Raw genomic sequence first — 23,085 nt, 5'->3', positions numbered from 1 at the left:
TATATTGTTTCTTATAAGAATCTCACTTAACCCAATCGAAGACCCAGATGATAATCTACACACCTTCGAACACATGATTTTTGACAAAGAAGCAAATGGAAAAAAGAAAGCATATTTAACAAATGGTGCCGGCATAATTGGATATCAACATGTAGAAGAATGAAAATGGACCCATATCTATTACCATGCACAAAACTCAAGTCCAAATGGATCAAAGACCTCAACATAAAGCCAGCCACACTGAACCTCATAGAAGAGAAAGTGGAAAGTATACTTGAACACATTGGCACAGGAGACCATTCCTAAATATAACCCCAGTAGCACAGACACTGAGAGAAACAATTAATAAATGGGACCTCCTGAAACTGAAAAGCTTCTGTAAAGCAAAGGACACGGTCAACAAGACAAAACAACAGCCTACAGAATGGGAAAAGATCTTAACTAACCCCACATCAGGCAGAGGTCTGATCTCCAAAATACACAAAGAACTCAAGAAATTGGTCATCAAAAGAACAAATAATCCAATAAAAAAAATGGAATACAGACCTAAGCAGAGAACTCTCAACAGAGGAATCTAAAATGGCTGAAAGACACATAAGGAAAAGTTTAACATCCTTAGTCATCAGAGAAATGCAAAGCAAAACAACTCTGAGATTCTACCTTACACCTGTAAGAATGACCAAGATCAAAAACACTGATGACAATTTATGCTGGAGAGGTTGTGGGGTAAAGGGAACACTCCTGCATTGCTGGTGGGAGGGCAAGCTGGTACAATCCCTTTGGATATCAGTGTGGCGATTTCTCAGAAAATTAGGAAACAACCTTCCTCAAGACCCAGTAATACCATTTTTGAGTATATATCCAAAGGATGCTCAATCACGCCACAAGGACATGTGCTCAACTATGTTCATGGCAGCTTTGTTTGTCATAGCCAGAACCTAGAAACAACCTAAATGCCCTTTGACCAAAGAATGGAGTACTACACAGCAGAAAAAGAAAACGACATCTTGAATTTTCAGGCAAATGGATGGAGCTAGAAAACATCATTTTGAGTGAAGTAACCCAGACATAGAAAGACAGTTATCACATGTACTCACTCATAAGTGGTTTTTAAACATAAAGCAAAGAAAACCAGCCCAGAAATCACAATCCCAGAGAACCTTGACAACAGTGAGGACACTAAGAGAGACATACATAGATCTAATCTACATGGGTAGTAGAAAAATACAAAATCTCCTGAGTAAATTGGGAGCATGGGGACTTTGGGAGAGTGTTGAAGAGGAGGGGAGAGGCAGGGAGGGGAACAGAGAAAAATGCTGAGCTCAGTAAAAATCAATTAAACAAAAAAGCCTCTCACCTAAAGCCAGGAGGGGTAGTGCACACCTTTAAGTCCAGCACTTGGGAGGCAGAGGCAGATGGATCTCTGTGAGTTCAAGGCCAGCCTGGTCTACAGAGCTAGTTCCAGGACAGGCTCCAAAGCCACAGAGAAACCCTCTTTCGAACCCCCCCCCAACAAAAAATCTCACCTACAACTAAATCTTGGGGAAAAAAAACATACTGAATAGACATGTTTAGTGTCCAAGTGTCAGAATAGTCCAAACTGGAAGCAGTGTTTTGGCTCTGAGTAGGTATCAGTACAGAGCTATCGAGTGTGACAAGTGACATGTTTCAGGTGTAAATATCAGTAGTATAATCTTTAGTGAACACACATTTTGTACCAGATTACAGCATCTTTGTGTGATGAATTACCTAAAATGCAAAGAAAACTGATAGAAGTGCATTTATTTAACACAAACAGACTCACCATCTTTATTAATTAAAAAAATTCAGGTTTTAGCTTTATTTTCTCGATTGTCTTTTTTAAAGTTCATTGATTTCTGCTCTAAGTTTTGGTTTTCTTTCTTTGAATTCAACTTGCATACAATGCTTGGTGTAGCTAAAATACCCACTTTTCTGGTTCTAGTTTATGGCTTATGAATATTTATAGACCTTGACCTTGGTATTTTTTTCATAAGATTCATGAGCCCCTTGATACTCTTTTTCATAGGATTGAGGTCATACATGTGAATGTCAATTAATATATGGTTACAGATAAATGAGATACACTTATTTCAAATTTCTAGTTTTATGTTTAAGAAGGAATTGGTATTATAGAGCTTTATGTATAGCATAGTTAAATAATACATGACATAAGTGGATTCATTTTATGTATACATATTCCATATTCTTGCTTTTTCCAGTACTTGTATATATACTTGTATAAACCATAAAGTGAGTTTTTAATTTTTCTAAAACAATCTTTTATTTTACATACCAATCCCAGTTCCCTCACCCTTCCTTCCTCTCCCCACCTTATCCCCACCCAACCCCCCCCCATCCACTCTAGGTTGGAGGGCCTTGGTCCTGCCTCAGTGTGATACAAAAATTGTTTAAGAGGAACAGGGATCAAATTAACCAGAATTTCTACATAAGATTAGCTACTATATCATATTGCTTTAAAGAGATAAAAATACAGTAGCAGATTCTGAACCTACAAGTGCTGCACATTTTTGGTACCGTTGTCTTTGTCCCAGTATTTTGATTCATATATACTAGCACATAATGATCGAGATTGCCGTGGGTTCTAAGGCAGCTGTGACCCTGTAATCATGGTCTATCATAGAAAGAGCCAGGTGCTACTCAATTTCTTAAGCACCACAGCCTTAAAATAGAAAAAGACAAACAAAAAAATTAAACATACAGGAACAAGGTAGTCCCAAGTGATTTGATGCTAAGGGAAATCTGAGGAGATTTACTTTGAAGATCTTAGTCCTATACTCATATAGTATTCCCAACCCAAGTGGAATTATGGACTGATATATTCTCATGAGTTTAAGAAAATTGTCTTTCAAATGTATTCCTCTATTTATACTGTAAAGAAACATAAGTATTTAATTTTAGGAAAGTAGTGAATGTTAGTGTATGATTTGATTGTTAGAAGAATACTTAATGAATATACTTGAGTGTATACAAGTAAACCTAGTTCTAAACATGCCTTTTCAGTCAACTGAATTTAATGCCTTGAATACATTGTCTATTGTGATAACATAATAATCAAGACAGTCAGCCCCCAAAGAGGCTTATTTGACTCACAGTTTTGAAAGTTTCCACATGTGACTTGCCGATCCTATTTCTGTTGGACTTATCAAAAGGCAGATGGCACATCATGGTGGGAAGTACAGGTGGAACAAGCTGCTTACTTATGGCACCAGTGAAAGAGAAATAAAAGGGAGAAACTGAGGCTCTGTGGTCACCTTCAAGAGCATATGATCTAAGACAAAGCTAAGCCCATCTCTTAAAAGTTGATTAAGTTTCTGACATCAAGGACTTTATCACATGGACTTTTCTAGATTCATACTGTAGTAGGCCTAATCTTGATCCTGCTGTTTTGATCATTTACAACATTTTCTAAGAACACAGTAACTTTCAAAGAAAGTCTATTTGAAGTACAATGTATTTGTTGGGGAAAATATATCAAGTTTATGCTTTAATAATATGGTTGCTGTTTACTGAATTAGCACATAAAAGCTAACTAATTTGTAGTAGGTGTTTCTGATTATTAGTGCTTATTATTTCTATAGGGGTTTACACTGAGGCAGCTGATACAAGAATATTTTGAAAGAGGAGCCTAGAGATATAGATAGATAACAAAGGTGATATGATACTATTGGCTTAAGGCCAAAATAGAAAAGCTCATGCAGTAGTTGTGTGCTGGGGTTACTGTGGCAAAATGTCACAGACTAGGGCTTGTGGTTTGGTTTGGCTTGTTATTTATTCTCGTTTGTAAAGAAACGAGGTGGGGGGGAATTGTTGCAGGTCCCAGATCAAGGCTTACATTTGGTTCTTTTCCTCAGTTTGACATAACCTTTCCTTAGTTCATGTATTTCCTTGAGTGTCCAAATTTCTTCTTTTTATAGACACGTAGGAGCAGGTTAAAGCCACTTCAATGCTGTGATCTCTTTGAAAGCTGTACTTACAGACAGTCTTACTTCTTTGAGACAGGGTCTCTGTGTAGCCCAGAATGGCCTCAGGTTCACAGTCCTACCCCTGTCTCCTGGTTGGTGCTGTGCTATAGGTCTGTGCCACTAAATCTGCTTCACTTGTTTGTTGTTTTGTTTGCAGACCCCAGTTCCCAACTTTACACAGCAGGATCTTGAGAACAAACATTTTAAACAGACTTGGTGGCAGCGAGAGCGAGAACAACACACTTCTCTCAGTTCAACTGTTTTTCTTCAGTATTTTAGTAAAACATGCTAATTTCTTTATCCTGTTTCTTTTTCCTATTCTTGTAAGAATTATATTTTGTTCTGATGAGACTCACAAAGTCTGGGGCTAAGCATCTTGTTTTCAAAAGGAGACGCCTATGTCTCTCTTGCCCTCTGGGGTCAGAGTTCTGACGAGTGAGAATCCCCGTCACCTTGCTCCCTCCAACTAGTACAGATTAGCATGGATCAGCCACCCTAGGCTTCCTTCTCACCCTCTTCTTGCTTTGAGACCCACTAAAGTCAGTCCAGCTCTGTTAGTGCTAGCATACTTACTTCAGACTGCTTCGGGACACAGCCCTTGTGAGGGAATAAAAGCTTGGATGCAGTTTTTCATGAATTTCAGAGGCTGCTAAGAATTCTGATTCTATGGCAAAGGTAGGCATCAATGCCTGTTCCAAGAAAGCAGAATTCTTTACAAATTATAAAGGTGGAGTGTTGTCTGTGCCTTACAGAACAGCTGTGTTGCGTTGACTTTTGCTGATATGTTGGTTTGTTCGTTTTGAAACAGGGTCTCACTATGTAGCCAAACTACATACATGTGATCCTCCTGCCTTAGCCTTCTGAATCTTGAGATCACAGGCGTGCATCACCACTCCTAGATCAGTTATATTTTTAATATTAACCAATTAAGCCAGTTACTAGGAAAGAAGGAAAGGATAGCAGGCAAGATTGCATTCTCGCTGTTCCAGGAAGAACCGCCATCTCACCTGGTTGCCAACTTCCTCACTATAGCCTCTCTAAGCCTGCTATCAGTGAATTATTATAACAGACTACAGTGTTCTCATCTCAGCATGGTTCATGAGTTCCCCATTCTTCTGTTTCACATAATCAGTTGTTGATGGAGTAGCCAAGATCTTACTATCCTCTCTTTAGACTATTGACAGAGGGAGGCAAGCACCTTGTCTACCTTACAGTGTGACTCCGCCTTCTAGTCTTTGTCACCATCCGTTTCATTGTTTGCTCTCTAATTATATCCTAAAAGTAAGGTTTCCTTAATTAAAATACATTGACAGTATTCTTTTTTCTTATAGCTTGTACCTCCTTTTAAGCCTCAAGTAACATCTGAGACAGATACAAGATATTTTGATGAAGAATTTACAGCTCAAACTATTACAATAACACCACCTGAAAAATGTAAGTAAGTTTATTACACAGTTGATAGCTTTCTAAAATAATTGTAAACAGTCTTTTTCAGAATCATTTGCTACTTTAAAGATTAAATCAAACTGTGACTTTTATTCCATTTCTGTTGAGAATTTGGAGCTCCCTGTGAGGGAACAGCAGAGCTGCAGGAACGTGAACAGTCCCGGGAGGAGAGTTAGAGGCTGAGATACAGACCCCGCCTTCCTTGCTGCTGTCTTAGCTGTGCTCTGCTGACTGCTGGGAGCGTTCCCTAGTCCAGACCTTGTTTCCTCCGTCACATTGTCAGAATTAGTGCTTTTGCCTCCTCCTTACTTAGTCCTTTGAACTTGTTACTTTTAAAACTAGGTTTTCCTTAAACAGTAGTATCTTTCAACACAGTTTAGTTTGTTATTTTCATGCACATACTTTAAATTAAAAATGGATTAGGCTGTGTGATCATATACCATTTCATGTTGTTCCATATACATTAAAATATGCTCTGTACTCTTAAGAAATGCTATAAATAAGTAGATTTTGATGAAGAACAAGGATAGGGTAGAGTTTTGAGGTGATGTTTGGAAAGCTAAAAGTATCCCAGGCATTCATATGTAGCATCCTTTAGCATTTCTTCCTTACTTTTTCTTTGTTTGAACATTTTTCTCTGTTGTTGATTGTTACTGCTCAGTTACACTGAATGTCTGTGAGACAGAAAAAGAAAACAAAATACTATTCCCATAGTGGTCACGGTTGACTAATGTTATTGTTGAAGCACAAACTAGGACTCATCTGGTTTCCATGGCTCTCTACCCAGGAGAGTATATGCCCTGAGGGGAAATGTCTGTGTGGACATATGTGCACTTCTGGTCCTTTGTGCCTTTAGATTCACCAACAAGTGTTTAACTTTTTGTAAGTGAAGACTTTGGAGCCCAGTGTCACACACAGCTAGGAGCAGGGCTCACCAGCTCAGTTGGGATACCAGCCAAGTGCTTAAGATGCCCACGTGCTAAAATAAGTTACATGTGCTCTTGGTAGGCTTTTAGCATCACTAAGAAGTTGTAGAGTGTTCAAAAGCCTGTGGAGTTGCAGGCAATTAGTTAAGGGTTATCTGAGTAGAAGTTATGGGCCTAGGCCTTGGCCTCTGGTTCCAGCATAGGATGTAGCAATACAATTGTTCAAAATGCTGGGAAGCACCAGTGAGTGGCTGAACACACCAAGAAAATGCCTACCCTGAGTTAAGGGTTATAAACATGAAAACAGGAGGAGTCAAGATGTCCTGGTCCTTGACTCCTGAGCCAAATTATTCATGAAACAGTGACTGACTAACCACAAGAGTATTTTTAATAGCTTCTAATTTTACTTGGTCGAGACTATCCAGAGTTTTAAACTGTTTTTACAGCTACTGGCTTTTAGTCTTATATTTCTTCATGCTCATTCCACTTAGGAATTTATTATATTGGACTTTTCATGAAGATCATAAGAACCAGTTAATCAGGCCACTCAAGCTTGGAGTCATCTAGAGCCTTTAAGAGCTGGCTTGCCAGGCACACTCCAGAGAAACACAGGCTCTAGAGATTATCCCAGAATCCCTGGGCTTATTCGTCAGGCAGTTGAGGCATCTCGTCTCAGACAAGACATGAAGCAAGCTCCCCAGCTTTAGTCTATGCTTTCACATTTCCTAGCTTCTAAAACTGGGCTTTTACTTTTAACTTTATGAAGTGAACTATCTGCTCGTGACTTCTAACTTTATGAAGTGAACTATCTACTTGTGACTCTTCCTTTCCATGTCCTATTTATATTTTTTCAAATTCACATATTTAAATTCACACACTTAAAAAGACTCCTCAAATGACAAAACTTGTTTAAGAAAAGAACAATCTTGATAAGGCTGAGACTGAGAACAGGGACAGGTCATGAGTCAAGCGTGGTGTTAAGGCCCAGGCACGTTATTTGGAAGGTTGAGGCATCATGATCCTTTGAGATCCAGACCTAGCTAGGCTTGTGAGATTCCCTGCAACATACTTTCAGTAAGACACCAATATCTTCCTATCCCAGTGTAGACTATGGATGTCATGTTTATTTCTCAGTTCCTAAAACCTCTGAAATGTTGGAGAGAAGATGCTTTATATGCTCTGCTTCTAGAATTTAACTTTAACCTCTTTCCTCACCTCCATTCATCAACAAGGGTAGACCATTTTGCATAAGCCTCCTCAGTATCTTTGAAGGGTGATGCGTTCCTTTCTAGAGTGTTGAGACTGTACAGAAAGCCCTTAGGTTAGCATAATTCCCAAGGTGGGAACCTGACTTGTGTGGGCATGAGAAGTAGAGTCTGGCTTTGCTCTGCTGCTGTACAGTGCAGCAGCCAGTGTGGTCCATGCCTGTCAGGGTCTGCCCTAGACCTGACAGGATTAGAGAAGCTATGTAGCTTGGCCTCCTCTCGCCTCATTCATGATCTCTAGGCTGGAAAGGCAAGTGAGAGGATGGCCAAGCCTCTCTCTGTCCCAGCTTCCTGTTGGAGGGGAGGGGTGCCAGTGGCTATTAACTGAAGTTCTTGGTTCTAAGTGCCAAGGCAAGGGCTTTAACTTTGGCAGTCCATAAATTGTAGCTGTCCATTATGGGAAAAGAAAGGGGGCAACAAAGCATTATTACACATAGAGTGGGCTTTTCTCTCTCTCTCTCTCTCTCTCTCTCTCTCTCTCTCTCTCTCTCTCTCTCTCTCTCTCTTTCTTTCTTGGTTCAGAAGTCCACAGAAATGCCATTTGTTAGCAGTTGTCTTCCTACTTGCCACCTTGGTTTAATCAAAAAAATTATTTTTTAAGAATAAATCATCAGTTAAGAAAGACAGCAAAATGTTCCATTTTCTACAAACAGCTGCAGCAATGTGCCAGATTGTCCTAACTGGTGTTAATTAATCGAACAGATTTTAGAATGTGTTGTCTTTCATTACATCCATCAATGGTCCTATGCTTTCTTCTCACAGAAAAGGAAAATGTCTTTGAGAGAGATCTGGTCACTGTTACTACTGTCTAATTACACTTTGTTAAATGTTCTGAGAAAAGCAAGTGCCTGAGGCTGCGTAGGTGCAGTCAGAGGCACTACATTTCAGTGTAGTATATGTCCTCTAGAATAGGAACAGGTTCACATCTATTGACCAGGTGCCCAGGGAACTGCTGCCATCCTATCTCAGCCGGACATGGTCAAAGAACTATGCTCATTGTGACTAACGCAATGGAGCAAACAAGAGCTGGAGTAGGTCGCTTTAAGTGTTGGGGCCTCACAGCCAGACTGTGGATTCAGATTTGTGCCTATTCAGAATTGCTGTGTGTATTATTGAAGTTACAATGGAGGCTATCTTAATTCTCTGGGGATATCCAACAGTATTCCCTCCCTCTCCAAGCAAAACCAATACCTTGCCACGCAAAACCCTTGTGGGTTCAGGACAAGGTCTAGTTACAACCAGGAGCTAGGGCAGCCCCTGTCATCTGGAGTAGAAGAGCACATAGCTTTTAGCGGGGAAAACAGTTTCTCAGACATGCTTCGCACATGTCAGGATTAGAACATTATGACTTCAGCTCACTTTTTTGTAGAGATTTTATGCTGTGTGACTCAACAGTGGATACCACCAACCTTTTTCAGCTTTTAAACAGCTAAAAAATTTGATCTAGAAAATGCATGTGATTGGCTTGTTTCTGAACCCATAATTTTTATGGAGGCAGAGGGTTCCCTCTACCTTAGTACTACCTAGGATTGCTGCCCAGCCGCTGGCAAGGCAGTGGTCTGTTTGTAGAGGGGAATTTGTATAAAGTCCTATGCAAACTATATGCGGTATGTTTCTATCTACTGCAGCAATGGTTTATGGTACATTTTAGCTGAAAAATTTAGGTTAATGCTAATTCAGTTTTACTTCTGAGGTCCTTGTGCATTAACAAGAGAATATAGAAAGGAAAAAAAAGAAACAAAACAAAAATGTTGATTTTCTTTTTTCAGATGAAAGCAAAGCCTCTTATGGGGTACAGCACAGCCTCTGCTTCTGCTGTTATTACATGAAATCAGTGCTCCCTAGGGAGGCTGGGAAACAAAACAAATGGAAATAGTCCTTTTTAATAGATTTTAGGAAACAGAAATATTTTGCTTATTAAAAAAAAAGGTTATAAGGTTGGAGAGAGATGATGTCCCCGTAATTAAGAGCACTTTCTGCTCTTACAGGGAATCTGGGTTCAGTTTCTAGCCCTAAATTGGGGCCTCACAACCTATGATTTCAGTGCTTAACCTTTTTTTTTTTTGTAACCCATCATGACTGGACTTTCTTATGTAAATCAGATGGAAGCATTTTATCAATGAAGATTTCCTCCTCCCAAATGACTCTGGCTTGAATCAAATTGACAAGAAACACCCAGCATACAGCAGCATGTGGGGGATCTGATACTTCCAGACTGAGGAAGCTTGCACTCATGTGTTTCACATAAGCGCATGTGTGCTCTCTCTCCCCCACACCCACCCACACACAATAAAAATAAAAACAAATAGTTTTTAAAGGGTTATACGAACTTGTTCATCTGGATTTCAGGTGGACATGGAGACGAGCAGGAGTGGCTTAGATGGAGCCCTCTAGGCTTGGGCTCACCCCAGGGAAGAGCTCGTGACTCCGTTCTGATCACAGAACATTTAGGGAGGAAGAGGCATGGTCCTTCCTAGCCCTTACATACAGAAAATAGAGATGAAGACAGCGCAGGTTCACACATGCTACCTTTCCCCCACGTCTTGAAAATCCCTCATTTTCCTGATGAACCAGGACTTGAATGCTGCCCTTTGTTTTCCACCTTTTATCTTGTTCTCTTTATTATAGTTTAAAGTTTTATCACAGGAAAATTGAGTATAGTGAGTTAATTGATGGTGGATATTAACTAATGTTACTTAAGAAGATTAGTTTGCAGTCTTACTGTAAGGTCACCAGGAAGAAAAAAAAAAATACAAGCACTTTGAAGACCCAGTGGATTGTGTAGAATTTAATGACCTAAACTTAGAACTTAATATATCCCTGAAAAGCATGAGTCTTGAAAGAATTCTGTTTTTTTAGTAACATTTTTTCCTGTTAGTATTGAATCTTGATATTTTGATGTTTTAAAAACAGTTTTATAATAGTATTTCTTTGTAGATCATACACATTTAGAAATAGTAGTTTTCCTTTAAAAATAAGGAGATTTTATGGAGATGTTTATAAATCTTATTGTCTGTATAATGTATAATATAGAGATAATACTTCAAACAAAAATGACAATAGCTGTTTGCTGCCCACAGATGATGAAGATGGCATGGACTGCATGGACAACGAGCGGCGGCCACATTTCCCTCAGTTTTCCTACTCTGCAAGTGGACGAGAATAAGTCTCTTTCATTCTGTTCTACACTGTCATCTTAGATTTTTGTCACTGAGAATGATTACTGGACATCTCCACCAGTCCTCGCTCTTACAGATAGCAGGGGCACTTCTGACATCCCTGAGCAGCCAAGGGTCTTCACCTTCACCACCTTTCCCCCACATGAAAACATATACACAGACACTCCAGTTTTTGTTTTTGCATGAAATTGTATCTCAGTCTAAGGTCTCATGCTGTTGCTGCTACTGTCTTACTATTACAGCAGTTTTCAGAAGTAATTTTACAATCTCTGGGGTCACAAGCCCATCGTTCATTTGTGATCAATTGTCATCTTCTTTCAGTTTTTGTTGTTCCCTAGCAGTGAAGGCTGAATGAGATACACTGATTCTAGGTACATTTTTAACTTTCTAGAAGATACATCAAGAACTAATTAGACTAAGAAGATGTAGTTTATATTTCTGAACAAGCAATTGTTGAAGGGTGGTGGTGTGCATATGTAAGAGTATAGCAACGCATGTCTGACCAGTGCATAAAGCGCGTATTGCTGATATTTGGCTGGAAATCCTTAGGAAGCATTGAGAGGACTGAAGGGCTGATGAGATACACATGGTTTTTAATTCCTGCTGGATATTGTGGAGGAAGCCCAGGGTCGCCCATGGACACCCAGACTTCATGGGCAAATGGACGTTGTTCCACCAAGTACTGAAGGTGCAGAGTCACCTAGACGGTCTTAGGATCTACATTGTACCAGAGAGTATTTTGCCCCTGGGCTTGACAACCTTTTTCCCTTCTTGATATTTATCACCTCTGATGGCTGAAGAATGTAGACAGTATAATGATCTTGCTGTCGCCTAAATCTATACACCAAGGTGAACAGGTGTTTGCCTTATCAGTTTTGAAGTTTTACTTTCAGTTATAGGTGAATTAGCTTTTTCTCAGATGTTAAAATTCTGAATGTCCTTTAATGATTTTGTTTATATTATAGTAGTATTTATTTTTTAGTGATAAGAAGTGTATTGTCATGTTAGCAGACGCAGCTCCAACTCACAGGACATTGACTGCAGTTTCTTTTGAACCATGTGCAAGGAATGTACACACCCATTAGAATCATGCACTTTTTCTCCTTTGTACAAAAAATGGGTAAGGCTCTGGAATTAATATCTGTTGGTTAGAATCTGGCTTTGGGAGAAGAGATGCTGTAATTAACCCCTTGGTGCCGAAATGAAAAAAGACCACTACCCAGCGCCAAGGGGTTGGTGGAGCAAATGGATGTTGATGGTTGTTCATTCGAGTGGATGCGTGAGTATGGCCTGGCATAAAGTCATGGAGAAAGCTGAGACCCAAATGATGATAAGAGATAAACTTGACTTGGCAAAATGAACACATCACAAATATTTATACAGTAGGAAGCAAAGGATAAGAAGCTGGTGTGTTTATTCTTATCAAGGTACATTCATTACTGAATCAAGCCATCAGGGAAAACAACAAAACAAAACACCTCTAGCTTTTCTTTTTCTGTACATACTCATGTCTCCCAGTCCCAGACATTTCTCACTGAGAGGGGACATGTATGCAAACCTCATCTTTCTCCTTCATTAATGATGATCTTCAGATTAAACCCTTTGGTGCTAGGAGCTGACATTTTCCAAAGCAGACTATGAAGTCCAAGGATCAAAGCCTTTCTTGCAGCAAGCAGGAGGGCATCTACTCCAAGGAGTGATCATGGAGATGTATTCTAGTTCCTAACTGACAGCTCCCAAATGGAAGACTACAGCGTGACACAGTATTGTTACTGCATTGTCTTTTTGAGTAGAAAGTCATGTTCTCATGCAGAGGTCTTAGCATCTAGGCTCAGACTTAGGGAAGCAGAGCCGCTGCTGGCAGTGGCTGGCCACTGGGACTGCTGGGGTTTAAAGGGCATTTACTAAGGCAGCTAAGATGGATTCAGACATAGATTTTGGTCCTAATTTTTTCATGTTTCTACCTGAGTGAGTTTATCCTTAGTATGGAGTAGGAAGTTAAAGTAAACAGATGTTCATTCTGGCATCTGGAGTCTTCTTTTTTCCTACTTGTTATTGTGTTGACTGTCTCACACTGACAGGGAGTAGATGAGATGTTGACTGTCTCACACTGACAGGGAGTAGATGAGATGTTGACTGTCTCACACTGACAGGAAGTAGATGAGATGTTGACTGTCTCACACTGACGGGAAGTAGATGAGATGTTGACTGTCTCACACTGACGGGAAGTAGATGCGATGGTATGTCCTTCAAGTTTTCTTGCATCCATTCTGTAAGAAAGAAACGTGAGAGGAAGAAAAGCAAGCTGAGCCTGGCTGACGTTCAGAGCGTTTATCCCTCGGAGGGAGCAGACACTGTACACTAAGCACACAGCTTCTTTTGTTCTGTCTCTCCTCCCCAGGTCTTAAGGTGACTTCATGACCGTGGCCAAGGCTGCTTTCTAAAGATTAATGAGGGGGCACTGGCACTGACAATGCCTCAGGCTGGCCACTCCTCACACCTGGCCTTTGGTCCCCATTCATTTGAGGGCTTTCTCTTCCCATCCCAGGCTCCCTGAGTCACAACAGGCATGTTCTTGGCTTTGATTTTGAGAATTTTTCCCTTGCAACCCCAGATGTCAGTTAAATGGCAGAAGTAGAACAGAAGAGAGAGATTTGGGGAAGAGATTCCTATATCTAAGCTTAGGGTTTAGACAACTGGAATGGTTTGAAACCTGGAATCATTGTGACTGGATGCAGTTCTGGCCTTGTGATTCCAGCTTGACCGCTTGTCATCATGTAGGGCTGTCTGGAGGACACTGACACTTCTGCTCGGATTGCTTGCAGGGTTGCTCACAGCTTTGCTCTCTACACTAACGACATAGCATTATTCCAGTATCGTTTCCATTCCCGTACCCGACCTCGAGCTTCTCCAAGCTGACTGTTGTCACAGGGACCACACGCTTCTCCTCTCCTCACTGCAGGGTCTCTACCACACCTCAGTGTACACACTTTGCTGCTACTGTCTGTTGTCTACACCACAGTTCCCTAAGCTTGCTCCTGGGAGTGCATTACAGGAAGCATGAAATGTAAAGTATTTATTTAAATAAAAAGAAAACCTCTGAATTGGTCATCGAGTCACCTCCCTGGAGATTTGTAGTTTGTAACATATTTTGACTTTCTAGTTTTTCTGCTAGATCTATGCAAGATCTGGTCATCTGATTAAGGGTTTGGAACAGACACAGATATGAACATAGATGCTGTATCATTATCATTGCTGGTCACACTGCAGGCATTCGTTTCCTTACATATATGACCCTTAGGATATGAAATAACTACAAAAAATGGCTTTGTACACTCTCCACCCTTAGAATCTCACAGGCAGTTGGTAGGAACACACATTACTTCTTCATGCAGACAGCTTAAATAAAGCCTGTGTCAATCTGCTGCTTCTCTGTTGTTGGATGTGGCTCTGTAATTTCAGAAAACTAAATTTTGTTCTTTTCTGGAAAAACATTATTATAGCCCCAGCTGGTGTTAACTAGCCCTGTATGAAGGAGTGACAGATAGGTAGATTCATCTTAGAAACACATGGGGTTGTTTTTATGTAAGTAGAAATGCCAAGAGCATGCTCATGGGAAGTAATGGTGGGCTAGGAGTGGAGTCACTGGCCACAAGGGCTCCAGAGACCCAAAAGGTCCTAGTAAGAAACGGTGTGGACCCAGAATCCTCAAGGAAGGTGGATTATCACTAATGTCTTCCTGATAACATACTGCCCCACACACTTCCTTCACAGTGTATCTTTAACCCTTACGGCAGTTTATGCCTTAGACATAAGCAGTTGATGGCTAGAATGTCTGGATTATGCTGAAACATTCTGGATGGGGCATATTTCTCATTTTACCTCATAAGCTACAACTGTAGAACTTGGCTTTGCTCTTGTGATTTCAGCAGAGAGAGGCATGACTTTTGTGACCAGTTTGTCAGACATACATGTGTATTTCTCACAGCCAAATTTGGGGACATTCTACATGTGCTGTCCTCAAAATCAACTGGGGTTGACACATTCAGGAGGCTGAAATAAAGTGACCTCTATTACTCTTTAAAGGTGCTATTTTTAGAATATTGTATAATTTATTCATGGTATGCATAAAACAGAAGGACAGTTAAAATACGTGACAGCTTTATGTCTAGCACAGCTGATGAACTCAGAAACTTGTGACTCAGAATGGAAGCTCTGTTTGCGGCTTGCACCTTTGATGCCCCAGAGATGAGGACGGCCTGTGCATTGTCATGGCCTACGCTGCACGATGGTGAGGGGCTGAGCATGTACAAACCACACCTCTGCTGAGAGCCCTGGGCTGCTGGCTAGGAAAGGAGATAATGTAGGCTTGTCCCACACGCAGCCCTGCCCTAGTGTTTCATCCCACTCAAAAACCACGATCATCTCAGCAGCCACAAATTTTTTATTTTTTATTTTTTGGTGGTGCTGGGGAAGGAACCCAGGGCCTCACACAAATTGGGCAAGTGTTCTGCCACTGAGCTACACCCCAGACCTCCCAGTGTCCGTTTGTATTCTTTTAAAGCATTTGAGGGCTTGACTGTATAGTAGAAATACTATTTTAGACTAAAAATATGATCTGTGTACAGATATTTGATATACTGTTAAGTAAATTTTCTAATTTCACATACATTTGTTTTTAGGCTCCTCTCAAATAACTGCTATTGAAGACTAAAATCTGACACCATCGAGCCAAAGATGCCTTTTTGGGGGGAAAGGGGAGGGGGCTGTTTTATGTTGTTCAGCGTGTTTCCTGAGTGCACAGTTGGATGGGAAATACCGGATGCTGGCTACAGGTGTGCATAATCTTCATATCACACAGGGAGTAACAGTGGGTGGCAGCAGGAGAGGTGGTCTTCAGTACACTTCGGCTGACTCACAACCTGTGCCTTTGGTGTGTTTTGTCTGTCACTGCTACAAGATAAAAAGGAGACAGAACAACTCAAGTCTTTAATAAGAGAGGTCATTTTATTAATCCCGTGCATACTCTAGAGTAGACAGTGACCTGAAGTTGTTTTGAGCACACACTCCAACTAGCCCGAGCCAGTTCATGCTGAAGCACTCCCCGTCTGTAGCACAGGGACAGAACCATGGCATGAGGACCAGCCCCCCTGCAGTCCCAGGTGGTGTCTCCCTGGGGAGGTTTTGGTGCACTGTGGCACATTAAGTACAAATCAGATGAATGTACATATCTCTTTGTAAATCATTTATTTCACTCTGTTTCATCCAGGTCAGCAATCAGATTGTGGCATGCTGGGTAACTGGAAAAAAAATGATAATAAAAAGTAAGTTTAAATAGATCATGGGTATTTGTTTTCTCATTTGCTAGTTTGGTCAGCTCTTATTGCTGAAGTTTTGGAGAAAAGGTTCTTGTTGCTAAAATGTGGAAATCATATGTAGCCAACTGTATTGAAAATTTGTGCCTCACTCCTTGCCACTGAAGACTAAAGAAAGCCCTTTTTGTTTTTAAGTATCAGGCTGTGTACCTCTAATGCTTTTCTTCTGAAAGCAGCCAGTACTCCAGGCCTGTGTATACCTTTACCTAAGAAGTGTTGACATTATGACAATGTGTCCAACTATTTGTTAGAAACAGATCTGACATTACAATGGGCTTTAAAGTAGGGGAAAATTAGAATGTCAGCCAGTCTATATGGACTAACACAAAGGAGCCTCGGTTACCTGCAGCTTCTTGTAACATATATAAATGCCTTTTTACATATTGGCACCCCACCCACATGTTGGGAGGTGTGACCCATGATACTTATGAGGTCTCATTTCTAAGATTTTGCACTTTCTGGTATGGGGAGAGCCAAGGGTTGGGAAAGTGCTGAACACCATTCCCCGATGACTATTCTGACTTTGCACACAAGTTCACGCTATGCTAAGTATATCAAAAGTCTCCCTATTTCTGCAGTGCCTTTAGTGGAAGACGGCCAGCTACAGAGCTGTGTGAGTCTGAGGAGGGTTGTCTGTGGTAGTCCTAGAACTGCAGTTTCCACCGGGCCAGAGCCCACCCACCTTGCATGACTAGATCTAGAGACCAGGCCAGAGCTCTGCTGCCTGGTGGAAGCCATGATTACATGTTGGGGATTTCTGAGTTGGAAGCCCAAGTGAGACATACTGGAAATACACCCCCCTTCCTTCCTGGAAAAAGAAAATTGTGTGCATTTCAGGTAGATGTATGAGTACCATGGTAGTGAATTTTAATTAACTGTTAAGGTGAGCAGAGTGGTTTCCACACAGGGAATGCAGGTGGGGCTGTGGCAGAAGACAAGATCATTTCAGGATAGCATAAGGTTAAAAAGATGAGGAGCTTATTGGAGCTTGTGGGAGCTCTGTTCTAGAGGGGTCCTTGGGACACCAAAGCCTGCCATCAAATGTAATAAGCGGACAGAGGGTCTCCATTAGAGCTGACACCAGGCCTCACTAAGCAAGCAGATATTGATTCTGAGAGTGACATGCTGCGATGCCCTCCCCAGTGCTCCGAGTATAGCCAAATAGGATAGGCTGCCTGTTATCCTGGGTCCCTAGACATTGGGGCTTTTAACCCAAGAAAGTGGGTGACTGAACAAGGATCAACACAGACCATGACATTTCAGAAGACAAAAATGAATGTACTTGGGCAGAAAATCCCCTCTTGAGTGCAGACAGTGGCATAGACTCCTGTGGCAGAGTGGAGCTTGCAACAAGATCTTTATTAACCCAGCTCCAGGAAATACATTTCACAGTCTTTTGAGTGCTTGTGGCTCCAAAGTCATCTAGTGACGTGTCATCACTGGGCTCCCTGTTGACTCTGGCCTGCTCTTCTGACTGGGGACAACCTCCTGTGATGACACAGTGTGAGGCAAAACAGGAACACATGAAGTTCCCTGCTCCTGGAGGTAAGGGGCTGTCCCTCTCCCACCAGCGCCAGCCTCCACTTTGGGTAGACACTGCCTCCTTACTGCCAGTCGCATCTCCTTTAAGCCTTGTGCTCTGGAGCAAGGGAAGTACTGGCCTGAGAGAGAGCAGCACTGCCGCACTGTCACTGAGGGACCTTTCAGTGCTGCCTGCACTCTGCGGACACCAGAGTCATAAAAGGGGAGTTCCAGCCACTATCTGACGTCCCTGCTGCCACTTGTCGTGGTGTTACTGCTGTGTCTTTCTGTGGCATCAGTCAGAAGAGAAGACGTGTGTCAAGGGAATGTTTTTAGTTTGGAACTTCCGCTTGAGCCTTTGACAGCCACCTCCCCCTCCTGCCACCTCACCTGTCACCTCGACCCCTGCTGTGCCCCCCCCCCCATCTGTGACTGCCCTGGGAATAGAAAGCCATCCCTTTGCTTTCCTGGCTACAGCCCCATGTTCCTGACCCACGTGCCTCTTGTCACTCTTAACTCCTATCACAGCCTTCCCCCAAAACTTTGGGTTTTATGCCTAATTTATTTCTGATATTTACTTTAGACTTGGAGTTTAGGAAGCAAGTTGCGTGAGCCGACCCAAACTGTTGTCCAGTTGGCTTTGCTTTAGGGTCCTCAGATTCTCTGTTTGTAGTCTCGGCTGCCATTTCCATTTATTTCTTTGCCTCACCCCAGTCTCTTAAGTGACTGGCCCACAGGTCTTTGCCCTTTCACCCCAGTGTCCTACAGCCTCCCAAGTTAACACTCTTTTTGACTCTCTCTGTGCTCTTTATCCTATGAGGCCATGCCCACAAACATTCTTTGTCTATGCCTCTGGCAGTGGGCATCTACTTTTAAAAAGGTGGATACTTCCCCAGTGGTCCTTCCAAGCTTGTTCTGAGGCCCCAGGCTCCTCTTTGTGGCTTGCCTCCCCCTCTGGTGTTATGGGATACTCATGGACCTCTGCTTTCCATCACACCACATCTGCTTTGGGCAATATTCCTCCATCTTTCTGGGAGGCTATGAAGTGACTTCTGTCTAACAGCCCCATGGTCCATGATGTTGACAGTGACTGTAAACTTCAGTAGCACCTGGACTGGGCTCCACATGGACCTATCCTATATCTGAAGTGAAGAGCTGAGATGTAACCTAGGCATGTGACCTCCAAGTACAGATCCTACCATGATGCTCAAGGCCTGCTTTGACACATCATGAATTACTGAGAAGCTGGCGCGGCAACATTATAAAGAGCAAGATGGGCTGCAACCCAGAATGGATCAGCCTAGACAAAATAAAGGCTATGTGCTGTAGACATCAGTGGGTTATAGCAATGAAGGACACCTAGCTTAGCAGGTGGTAATGTCCACAAAGCTCACAATTCAGCAGTGCCCCAGATCCTAGAGCAGTCTCCCCAGCACAGGCCACGGCTTCTGGTAGGAACCACTAAGACAGCAAGTCACAAGTCACCATAGACCAGCAGCGACTCCTTGCTGGCCACTTGTCTGGGCTTCTGAGGATAGCTACATTTCCCTTCCACTGATGCTCTGGCTCTGCCACCTCTGCAGAAGCCAGAGCAAGAAGAAAGCAGGATGAAGAGGCTGCAATTTTGTGGATAGCTCTGTGCTGGGCTCTTGTAGGTCATTCGTCAGCAGAGCTCCTCCTTAGGTCAGTGTTGGCTTCTGGGTCCTAAGTACTTGTTCTGCACAGGGGCAGGTGTCTGTGTTATGGGAATCATATTTCCATGAGAAATACATTTTAAGAATTCCCAAAGGACAGACAGTGTCACCAACAGCAGGGAGTGGAGCCTCTGGTTGCCTCGTGTTTGAAAGTGTTAAAGATGAAGACAACATTGACATTTGGGGTTGCAATGTGACGGAATTACAGTCTTTTAAAGGCAAGAACCACTTATCTCCACTGCATGTAATATTCAGTGTTTTGTTCACTTGTCTAATTGGATTAAAATATTTAGCTCCCTTTAAAAACTCGATCGTGAATTTATATTGCGAAATGTAATGTCTAACTCAGAAAGCAATAAGAGGAGAAAATGCGTCAGAAGCAATATAAAATTCAACATTTTTCATCCACTGTTCCTATTGTGGAAGTAGGCGTTCTTGGACAAAGGGAACTGTTAGAAGAGGCCTTTCGTAGATGGAGCCTGGTGCACTTTTCAGTATTAATGACGCACACGGCACCTAGATGAACAACTAGGCTGAGTGCGTGCAGTCTGAACTGCTTGGGGAAGTATCTCTGAGGGTTGCAGACCCTGTGTTGGAGATGCAGCCTGGGGTCTCGTGTCATTCTCTGAGAAACACCCAGCAGCAGGCCGTTAATGACATCTTAGCTGCATATGTTCAAGTTGATTTAAAAAAATATGCAAGTCACTTTGGTTGACAGTGTCTTGTACACAGTTTTGAAAGAATCAGGGCAAACTTTAACAGAGTCAGTTTTTATTTGAAAAATATTTTCTGGGAATGTATCAGTGTTTATTTTTGAGACTGACAATTCGGGTGAAAATCAGGATAAAAACAAAAAAACAACAATTTGGTTGAAATCAAATTGTTTGTTTTCATCTATTTAGAATTCTTTCCAAAAAAAAAAAATCCTGGTTTAGGAGAAGGTCTTGTAATTTATTGTATTCAGTGTATTTTCTGTTCTTTCATAAGACACCATCTGTCTGCAGGTAGTTAACTATGTGGGCCCCGAACTCAGTTAGGCAAAGCCCCTGAGCTCTAGGAAGGACAAAGGAAGAGTGACCACCTCTAGTTCCCACTTTGGCTACCAACTCCCTACCAGCCAGTGGGTCTGGACCGCTCTCACTTGAGCTGCCCACGTCCAGCTTCCATCCTGTGTTTGTTAGTTACAGGCAGCCTCTCCTCCCCTAGAATCTGCCTCGTGTACTTGTTTTCAGCTCTATTCAATGAGTCCTCTGATGTAATGAGATAATGTCGATGATCTTGAATATAATCACATATGGCTGCTGGATCCATGCACAACTCTAAATCAAATTAGAAAGTACATTTGCTGCCAAGAATGCTTAAAAGTCATAGGGCCAACTGATTAACCACTGACACGGCAGCTTCAGACTGTTTTCTAAACTGTGAGTGATTCATAAGAAGGGACTCAAAGGGAATCCCTCCCCAGACTGAATGCTGAGGACTCAACAGGCAGCCGGCTCAGGGTGGCAGCTATTGGTGGGTGCCAGGCAGCTGAAACCAGAGTCATTACCCAGTAACTCCCAAACTCATCTTGATGGGAGAACAGCCCTCCAAGTAGACAGACCATTTGTGTTTTCTTCCCTCTCCCAGACCCAAGAACAGACCTTCATTTCCTCACCAGCTGGCCCCACCCTTCCTGGCCAGATGTCAGAGTCTCTGGGCTGGGGCTACTGACCCCTGACCCTGCTGCAAGCTGTCAAGCCTTGCCGAGTCCCCAGGGACCCATGACCCTCACCCACAAGCCACCTCCGCACTACTACTATGGTAATTCTGTCTCTCCCCAGCTAGGCAACTCTGCCAAGGAGAGGGCTGGTGCAGCCTTCTCATCGTCAGTCAGGCTGTGAGAGGACTCAGGCTGCTGCCAGGATAAGATCAAGCTGGAATGGCCATGTCCACACAGGCAGTCAATTGACAGCTTTCTAAAGGCCTTTTTCTAAAAGTTCCTCCCAGTGTGTAAGTCAGGAAGTGTAAGTCCTGAGTTCGGTGCACACTGAAGCTGGAGGGCCATCCTGCACTCCGGACAGTGACTTTCCTGCCACCCAGCAGCTGTGTAAGCTCTCCAGCCGGAAGTGGCATTGCACAAGGTCACAAGCAGGACTGGATTCCTCCATGGGCATGAAGCTGTGAGTGACTCTGAATCTAAACAGAGGCCATTTAGAATAATCAAAGCTTAGAAACAAGGCATTTCTTGTTGGGAGCCCACCATCCTTCCTCTACACTGGCCAGGGCTTAGGATGTAGAGCCAGTCTGAGCAATGTGCCTAAACTCCCAAGCAGCTGTCTGGTCAGAAAATGCTCACTCTCTTTTGGGTATTGAGCAGACAGAGATTTTCAGAGTTTGACATGCAAAATTAAGTAAGCTACTGCGCTTAATTCATCCAGGCTGAGAAAATAGAACCCTTCACCCTCACATCACCACGCTGCACACAAAGGCAGCTGCAGGCCTCATGGCCAACAGTCCAGCTGTTCCTTCCAGAGCCCTCTGGAGCCACTTCCTCTACTAGTTACAGAGTCAGCCAAATTTTGGCCTTCTTACTTCAAGGGTTCCTTTAAAAACTCAGTTTATATTCATGTTGACTTCAAGACAAAAATGCATCACAGAGGCTACCAAGTGCCAGCACACAGAGATCACTGCAACACTTGTGCCAAATGGGTATACTGTGGGCACAGAGCTGGTAAAGCCATACCGGTCTCTCTAACAGCTCCCAGGATTTGGAGCTGGGAGCCAACATCACCTCTGCCAAATTTCTTTCATCTTGGTCATCTTAACTCCCAAGATAGAATTTCAATCTAAAAAGCACCATCAGAAATGCTCCAGATCGGTCAGTATCGGAGAGCAAGGGGCAGACAAGTCATTTCTGTTGCCACTGGTAAGGGGAGAAAGACTTTTTCCAGGAATATTTTCTTTTAAGTGTTCCATGCAAATCCATCCATGCAAATCCTGCAATGAATTTTCATTTCTCAGGTTTTTTTATAGCCCAGGAAAAGGCTTCTAAACATCTCTGTTAAGACCTGTGTGCTGTAAAGAGAGCAGATAGAGTCCAAAGGCCAAGGTCATGTTAGAGAAAGTTCTAATGTCCAGAGAGAAGGCAGGCTCATTTATGCCGTGGATCCCGGTCCTTCATGACATGCAGCAGAAGCCCAGTCACTAAAAGTGGCTCTGTTGACTTTGGACTTTGATCAGGCAGTTCTCCCTCAGATCTGTCAACACACCTGTATTATCACCAAAATCAGGCTACTCAGTTGAGAGATGGCATCAGCATTGGGCACAGTTAAGAAGGTACTGACACCTCTGGCTCTATAGGACCTTCTTAAGAAGGAGAGAGGGTGACCTCAAGTATGGGATATTTCAGTCTACTAAGTCCTTAAGGTACCAGTGAGTATGCCACTATCCCAATACATCCAGATTTCCTAATTTCCATGGTACTCATAAGGACAGCTCAGAGATCCACGGGTGACTTGGCCAGTGTCTTCAAATGGAATTGCTTCTGGCTCTAGAACCAAACTAAGACATCCTTTGTTCCTTTCCAGTTACCCCAACCGCTTATAAAGGGAGATTTCCAGACATGATGCCCTGGGGAGTTAGGGATCACCAGAATATCTCCCCTCCCTCCCTCCCTCCCTCCCTCCCTCCCTC

General features: G+C 42.5%; 2 protein-coding genes across 10 annotated transcripts in view; one reads left to right on the top strand and one right to left on the bottom strand.

The window, feature by feature from the left end:
* Akt3 (AKT serine/threonine kinase 3) overlaps window positions 1-16,159 on the top strand; it is a 226,339-nt gene extending 210,180 nt beyond the window's left edge. For 4 of the 5 annotated variants that reach the window (XM_050142952.1, XM_050142949.1, XM_050142951.1 and 1 more), the window contains 2 exons: window positions 5,336-5,438; window positions 10,722-16,159. In XM_050142952.1, coding sequence (XP_049998909.1) covers window positions 5,336-5,438; window positions 10,722-10,807 — 189 coding nt within the window. In that variant the 3' untranslated portion in view covers window positions 10,808-16,159. Of the gene's footprint in view, window positions 1-5,335; window positions 5,447-10,721 lie in introns of those variants that run through there. The other variant, XM_050142953.1, reaches the window with a different exon arrangement.
* Window positions 12,940-23,085, bottom strand: part of Sdccag8 (SHH signaling and ciliogenesis regulator SDCCAG8) — a 190,308-nt gene continuing 180,162 nt past the window's right edge. For 3 of the 5 annotated variants that reach the window (XR_007591849.1, XR_007591847.1, XR_007591848.1), the window contains one exon: window positions 16,034-16,120. Coding sequence is in view for 2 of the 5 variants with exons in the window: in XM_050142947.1 (XP_049998904.1) it covers window positions 16,091-16,120 (30 nt within the window). In the remaining 3 variants the exon portion in view is untranslated. Of the gene's footprint in view, window positions 13,091-15,971; window positions 16,121-23,085 lie in introns of those variants that run through there. The other 2 variants (XM_050142948.1, XM_050142947.1) reach the window with 2 other exon arrangements.

This window comes from Alexandromys fortis, unplaced genomic scaffold (assembly GCF_014885135.2).
Source record: "Alexandromys fortis isolate MF-2015 unplaced genomic scaffold, M_Fortis_MF-2015_v1.1 scaffold_51, whole genome shotgun sequence".
Taxonomy (NCBI): domain Eukaryota; kingdom Metazoa; phylum Chordata; class Mammalia; order Rodentia; family Cricetidae; genus Alexandromys; species Alexandromys fortis.
Note: the sequence above shows the minus strand (reverse complement) of the source record. Positions and strands in the feature narration are given on the sequence as shown.